Raw genomic sequence first — 7,863 nt, 5'->3', positions numbered from 1 at the left:
AAACAACCTTTACAGGTGGAAGCTTCAACATGAGTATTTTAAGAAAATAAATCAAGTCCAAAGAACAGGACAACACTCAATAAAGAGGTATTATAGAAATAACTGAAATAAGCCACAAAGGCACCTCCTAATAACGGAGTTCATACCAATAACTAGGGATGCTCGATATTGGCTTTTTTTACCGATACCGATATACCGATATTGTCCAACTCTTCATTTCCTATACCGATATCAACCGATACCGATATATGCAGGGTCCCCCCCCCCCCCCCCCCCCCAAGAAATTTAATAATTTCAGGTAATTAACATTACATATCTCTTGTTGTGGAATTAACACAACAATATGCATACTTTTGACAATAAATCAAATCTGAATTTGTTCTTACTTGCTTGCCTGGGTAAATAAAGGTTATAGAAATGTAAAAAAATAAAGAAAGAAAATTAAGAAAATTGAAATTGAAAACCGATACCAATATTTTCCCATATCACATTTTAATGCCGATATCGGCAGATAATATCGGACATCCCTACCAATAACCTAAATAACAATAAACCTCCACTAAGGGAGTTTATGTGTAGTAGTGGACTAAAGGAAACCAAAAAAACTGTCATAAAAAGAAACACACGACTACAATAAAAGGCTCAGCTACTAGAAAATAAAGTGCTAAAATAAGCCAGTAGCCTAAAACCAGAATGGCTAGAGAAAATGGCTAAATACCGAATAGGGCAGAGATCCGCACTACACTTTAATATAGAAAGGCCTGGCCAACACGAAAGGAAATGAGAAAGCAGCTAACCCTGCGAGACTCAAACTTAAATAGACTCAGCTACCATAGGCACAGCTGCACTGAATCAGGTGCAATCAAGCCCACACACCCACCCTACCATGAGGCAATTAACCACAGAGGCCAGTGATTGACAGCTGTCCCTCACAGAAAGACGAAATAGACAGCTGTCCCTCACAGAAAGATGAAATAAAGCCAAAACCATGACAGTATACCGATGTCTTTCTCTGTTCATCCTCATCTCAGCTGATTTATCTTCCAGATCCTTCACACCCCTCGGCATGGAGCAGTGATGCACTGTATGTGTTACAGAGCGCACGGCAGCTTATAACAGAATTCTACATTTACATTTTACATTTACATTGAGTCATTTAGCTGATGCTTTCATCCAAAGTGACTTACACGGTCTGTACAACAAGTCAGCAGGAAGGGTACAACTCTGGCATCTAAGGGTAAGTAAGATTGTTCGTCAAACAGTGTTGAAATTGAGTGCTACAGTCTTGAGTGCATAGTAGTATTCGTTTTGTAGTAGTTTATTCGTTTTGGTAGGTAGTAATATAGACAATGTAGATTACTTAGTAGCAAAGTGCATAATTGTAGAAGACACTACAGTAGCAACAACGTTTTTTTTTTTTTTTTTTTAGATATTGATTTAGAAGTGTGTTTTAATCAACGGCGGAAAATTGGGTAGGTTTTGGCTGTCCTGATTGGTGGGAAGTTCGTTCCACCATTGTGGAGCAAGGACAGAGAATAGCCGGTTTCTCTTTGATGACCCCCCAGGAGCTCTGATAAGAGTGGGTATCAGGCAGCCAGAAGATGTAGAGTGGAGAGGTCTTGAGGGTGTGTAGTTAGAGACCATTGACCGGAGGTTGGTAGACTACCCAGGCAGGGTGAGATATTTTATGCCCTCAACAGTGATGAAAAGAAGTATTTTTACTCAAGTAGTGCACTTACTGTAAGTACAATTCAGAGGCACTTTACTTGAGTATTACATTTCTTTAGGGAACTTTGTACTTTTACTGCACTACATTTCAAAGGAGATTTTGTACTTTTTTACTCCACTACATTGATCTGAACCCACCAGTTACTAGTTACTTTGAAGAAAATAATTTAGAATAGATTTATGTGTCATAAATGGATGAAGATTTCAAATTTGAAGCCTGCCAACTTCAAGGGGACATAATCAGAGTAGCATAACTGGACCACATACCACTTTAACATAACCTTTAATCAGAGCAGCATAACTGGACCACATACCACTTTAACATAACCTTTAATCAGAGCAGCATAACTGGACCACATACCACTTTAACATAACCTTTAGAGGTCAATGGTTCGAGGGTTGAATGCTCCCAAGCACTAGAATAGACATCATCATCATGTAGAATGTGTACTTTTACTTTTGATACTTGGTACATTCAATATCAAATACTTCTCTACTTTTACTTAAGTTACATTTTTACCAGAGTACTATTTTATCTGGGTATTTCTACTTTTACTTAAGTAAATTAACTGTGTACTTCTTCCATTATTGGCCATTGGTATGCTTGTATCTGCCCTGTTCCTCTTCTTTCTTTCTTTCTTTCTTTCTTTCTTTCTTTCTTTCTTTCTTTCTTTCTTTCTTTCTTTCTTTCTTTCTTTCTTTCTTTCTTTCTTTCTTTCTTTCTTCTCTTCTTCCTTCCTTCCTTTCTTTCTTTCTTTCTCTCTTTTTTTCTCCTCCATTACATCCCTCCCTCATTCTCCGTCTCACTCTGTTCCCTCAAAGATCAGACTGACCTGCCATACGCATCTGAGAGAGAGAGAGAGAGACAGAGAGACAGAGAGACAGAGAGAGAGAGAGAGAGAGAGAGAGAGAGAGAGAGAGAGAGAGAGAGAGAGAGAGAGAGAGAGAGAGAGAGAGAGAGAGAGAGAGAGAGAGAGCAGGCCAGTCCAGACCTGATGGGAACTGATACTGTATATAACCCTTTATCTTTATCTCTCTCTCCATTATATATATATATAGTGTATATATATACCTAGTGTGTTCTTCAAATGAACCCCTGAGGCAAGGAACCATATATATCCATTTGGATGTTGTTGTTTTTGACAGCTGGTGTATTTGCAGGTGTAAAGTCGATCCATATCACTTGGAGTGTGAATGTGATACTGACTACTACCGATACTCAACCTCTACTGTCTTTAATTATGAATGTACACAACACTCCAACTTAACATCTTAAAGGTGCACTATGTTGTTTTGTGAGAGTCAGAGAAGTGGATAATTTTAAAGTATATTTTCACAACTGAATAAACAAACTGTTGGAAAATTGGATTCCTGGAACTAGAAAGCTATCTGAAACGTTGCTATTTAATTGCTGTTTTCAATTGTATTAACAAACATATTCTAGCCTTACGTTTGGTTCACAGTGCCTAAAATATATTTTCTCTTAATTTATACAAGATAGAATAATTCTAAGAATTACAGTAATGTCTTTTGCAGGCTCCGCAAACCAACCCCCCTCCTCCAAAACCGCATAGTGCACCTTTGAAAACATGAAGACAATCTCATGGCATTCTCAACTGACTCAGCTGCATATTAGATTTCTCAGCGGCAAGCAAAGGATAAAGTCCTTTTTTTAATGACACCATTTATTGCATTGAGGCATGATTGCATTTATTTGAACAACTTAAAAAAGTACAAATGAAAAAAGATAGAGTGAGGTCAAAGAGTCTGTATGAAATTTGATCCCTTATTATACACAATAACAACAAAATCTTAAAAGTCATTAGTGTTGAAGTCACCGTATGCATTTATCATTTGTTTTCCCCCAACCAATACAGTTCTACAATAGTGTAATCATACAAAGCTTGAAATCCATATTGTGGAAAAACAACAACAGCAACAACAACATACAAATAAAAAAGGACATACGCCAAAGTAATTGATAAAGGAAATCCATCACCCAGTGATAGAATACAGATATATAGTTCTCACTCTTCAGAATATCACTTCTTTCCTTATGAATGAATACAGAGACATCAATCAACTACATATTCCTCATCAATATTTTGGTGGAATAGTACAAGAGACAGATGCCGAGCATGTTTAAAAATGAATTGTAGTAGATTTAAGCAACAACATTTTTATTTTTCATGGTCAAGTTAAATGATTGCAAAGTTGAATTCATGGCAAAAATATTTGCATGGGATTTTATATGCATTGTTGTATTAATGCCAGTGTCACAAGCTGGTTCAAATAACAACTCGACCACTTCCATAACATACAAACTAACCTAAGGTATTTAAAAAGGCTTTCGTAAAAAAATCGTCTCTGTCTCTCAAAGTGCATAATATTTTATTTGATGACTGACAAGAGAGCAATTAAGCTCCGTTCTGACCCTCTTTCTGTTTCGCAATACGTGACTGTAGACAAACTGCAAAGGATTATGCCCAGCCTTATGATAGACTCTAGTGAATATATATTAAATTGACTATTTTATAATGAAATCTGATCACTCATTTAAAACTATGAGTTAACATGTTGTCGTCTTCATCTTGCTGACTCTCTGGTCCGCGATCAAACAAAAACAATAAAAAACTAAAAAACATAATCAGCGACTATCACACAACATACGGTAGATCTTTGAGTTGGAAAATGCTAAAAAGAAAATGATTCCATTGCATGTTGGTTAAAACAGTGATTGACGCTAATGTAGCAAATCAGAGATCTTCTTTAGTCCCGCCCACAGCGGTACTAGTTTATAGAGAGAGTGCCATGCCGTCAGGGTGACAAAACGATGAGCCCCAGCGAAGGTTTTCAAATGTCCAGGTGTTAGCCTGCAGCTCACAATGGAGTCCCCCAATTCATTCCAGTATTAGCACAAAATAAAACCAGTATCTTGTTATCTGACCTCATACGCTTCCTGTTAAAGGGGTCGGCCTAGTAATCACGGATGTCAAACTCATCTGACACAACAGTCATTCAAAGTTTAAAGATCACAGGTAAGCCTCCACTCTGTCCCATTGTGGCATCTCCGTGAAGAAGCCCTCACACAGCCCAAAGCCCTGGTCCAGAGTCAGAGGCATGGCGTGGGGCTCCTCCTTGATCTCCTCCCAGGAGAGCACCGCCACCTCCTCCGCCTGCTCCGGGAACAGCGAGGAGGGCTCCTCGAACTGGTGCAGGGGGTGGTGGTGGGGCTGCAGCAGCTGATCCTGGTGCAGCGGCTGATGCTGGACGTGCATGTCCCCCATGTTGACGTGGCACTCCACGGCGCCGCCGTCCACCTCCATGTAGCCGTAGGACTGGTGGTGGTTTTGGCCGTGACTTTGGCCCTGGAGGTCCCCCTCGCCGCACCACCTCCCGAGCCCGGCCGAGAGCTGCCTCCCCTGGAAGGACACCTCCATCTCGCAGCCCAGGGAGCTGAGGGCCGTGTTGATGTCCAGGTCCTCGAAGTTGCTGCAGTTCCCGCTGAGGACGTCGTCGAACACGGACGCCAGGTCAAAGTCCCCCCGCAGGATGTCCGCGCCGTTGGCCTCCATGGCCAACAGCGGCGACTTGGGCATCCGCACCATCTTGCTATTGCTCTTGGCAGACAGGTGTTTACGCTTGCTGCCCACCCCACTGCCGCCTACTTGGTAAGGGCAGCCATGTTGGTCCCTGTGATAGCCAGTTTCCCGACCTTGCAGTAGTTTGTTCTGTCTGTGAGTGCTACTGCTAATGTTGCTGTTGTTGTTGTTGTTGCTGTTGTTGTTGTTGTTGTTGTTGTTGTTGTAGTGGTGGGCGGACACCCTCCTGCGCTTGAAGATGCCGTTGACGAACATGTCGGCGTACTGGGGGTCGATCTGCCAGAAGCCTCCTTTCCCTGGTTCGTCCTTCTGTCGGGGGACCTTCATGAAGCACTTGTTGAGGGACAGGTTGTGACGGATGGAGTTCTGTCAGAGAGAGAGAGAGACTATAATGTAAACCTACTGTATTGTTTTTTTTTCACACGTTCATGTTCATATAGTGCATAATGGAGTTGGGTGCATATCAAAGTGTGTGTGTGTGTGTGTGTGTGTGTGTGTGTGTGTGTGTGTGTGTGTGTGTGTGTGTGTGTGTGTGTGTATTAGTGCTTGCATGCACTGTGCATGTTATTACGCGTGTCAGGCAGTCTTTGTACAATAGAAAGATAGAGAGAGACAGAGAGAGAGAGATAGAGAGAGACACAGAGAGAGTTAAAGAGAGACCGATAGAGAGATAGATGGAAAGAGAGACAGAGATAGAGAGACAGAGAGAAAGCCAGAGAGAGACAGAGAAAGAGGTAAAGAGAGAGAGAGAGAGAGAGAGAGAGAGAGAGAGAGAGAGAGAGAGAGAGAGAGAGAGAGAGAGAGAGAGAGAGAGAGAGAGAGAGAGAGAAGAGAGAGAGAGAGAGAGAGAGAGAGAGAGAGAGAGAGGGAGGAGGGCATTGTTGTTGTTTGCACAGGAAAGCAAATGTACCTAATGAGGCTCTAGTAAGAACACAGCTCTGTGCGTTTCAAACATGATCAGCTGTGCTTAGCTGCCAGCTCTCTCAGGAACCCTCATTAACACACACACACACACACACACACACACACACACACACACACACACACTGCGTTCCCCCCTCCCCCTCAGTGCACTTGTCACTATTCCCCTTGGAACAAAACCCACTAAAGAGCACTCTCTAGAAGGGTAAAAAAAAATTCTGAGACATGACGGTATGACGAAACAAAACATACTTTAGGACATCATCCTATCCATATAGGCTGAAACTGAACACACTGACAATTACAGCAGTTTTTGTCGGGTTTATCTAATTTAATACTGCTCTTATTTACCCTGATTATAGTTTAAATGTTAAATGTTTATTTTCTTTACAACGACATTGACATGTATTGTATACGTCTCGTCTGATGTCATCTTGTGTCCTACATAGACTGGCGGTGGTGACACATGTGTCCCCGGTCACCCTTCTCCCTGTCGCCATTTGTCTAAATCATCAATAATAGAAAGGGGGAATGGGATATAGACGGTCTCGGGTACCTGCCAGCTGGGCTCTGCGTGTCTGTAGTAGCAGAAGTTGTCCGTAATCCAGTTATAGATGGTGGACAAAGTCACTTTGGGCTGCTTGCTGGCCTGCATGCCCATACAGATGAGGGAGGCGTAGGAGTAGGGCGGCTTGACCTTAGGGTTGGTCTTGTAGTCGACCTCCGCGGGCGGGCTGGCCTGCAGGACGGGGATGTGAAGGTAACCGTTCCCGGTTAATTGCGCGTAATTCGCGATCCTCGGGTCCGTCGTCGTGGAGTCGGCGCTGCCGGAGGTGACGGGGCTCCCGAGGAACAGAGGCATCCCGGTGGCGGCGGTGTCGCCGGCCGGCGGGCTGGACGGAGAGTCGGCGCCCCCCCGGGGCGGAAACCCGAGACGCTTCAGGTAGAGCAGGTGCTGCTGCTGCGACGACGGGCAGCCGGCGGCCCCGCTGTTGGGTCTCTCCGGGTCCGCGCTGCTGCTTACGATCGAGAAGTTCTGGAGCCAGTGGAGGCTGGTCAGGCTGTCGTCCAAGTGGCCCGAGTCGGACCCGGCGGTGCCCTGGTCGTCGTCCGGGTGAAGAAGCGTCAGCCATTTATCCTGAAACTTGGCGGCGATCATCTCGGGGCTCATCAGAACGGGCATTCTGATCAGTGACTCTCGACGACGCGTCGTGCGGTGAAGACTGGAGACGGACAGTGTCCTCTAATAACACAGCGGAGATGTTGACGAGAATATAGTGTCCTGTGAAGACAACAGGAAGAAAAGAAAAAAAAACGTTCAACAGATGTGTAAAAGACAAGAACACATTTACGCACGAGTTACATTACGCGCACAGACACATCATTCGTATTATTGGCCAAAAATGTTCAAAAGGACCAATTCATTCTCCTTATTCTCGTCCATACATCTCCGTACCTCAGACGTAGCGGTGCACCTGTTGCCACAGTGCGCTGATCTCCAAGGACTCAGAGGCGCATCTAGAGGAGGTGCGCATATACGATCCGCCCGGGGGGGGGGGTTAACTCGGCGAACCAGGCTATAATAATATATCCATTTAAGCGCAGAAGTGTT

At 43.6% G+C, this 7,863-nt stretch overlaps 1 protein-coding gene across 1 annotated transcript; it reads right to left on the bottom strand.

Moving 5' to 3' along the window:
- Window positions 1–4,760: 4,760 nt before the first annotated feature.
- On the bottom strand, window positions 4,761–7,434 carry foxj1b (forkhead box J1b; the record flags this gene model as incomplete). Its single annotated transcript, XM_084322901.1, has 2 exons — window positions 4,761–5,696; window positions 6,808–7,434. The coding sequence occupies 2 exons, from the start codon at window positions 7,432–7,434 to the stop codon at window positions 4,761–4,763; spliced, it is 1,563 nt and encodes a 520-aa protein (XP_084179027.1).
- Window positions 7,435–7,863: the final 429 nt, after the last annotated feature.

Source organism: Notolepis coatsorum (assembly GCF_963971535.1).
Source record: "Notolepis coatsorum genome assembly, chromosome: 10".
NCBI classification, from domain to species: Eukaryota; Metazoa; Chordata; class Actinopteri; order Aulopiformes; family Paralepididae; genus Notolepis; species Notolepis coatsorum.
The sequence above is the reverse complement of the archived record's forward strand: the minus strand, read 5'-3'. Positions and strand labels throughout refer to the sequence as shown.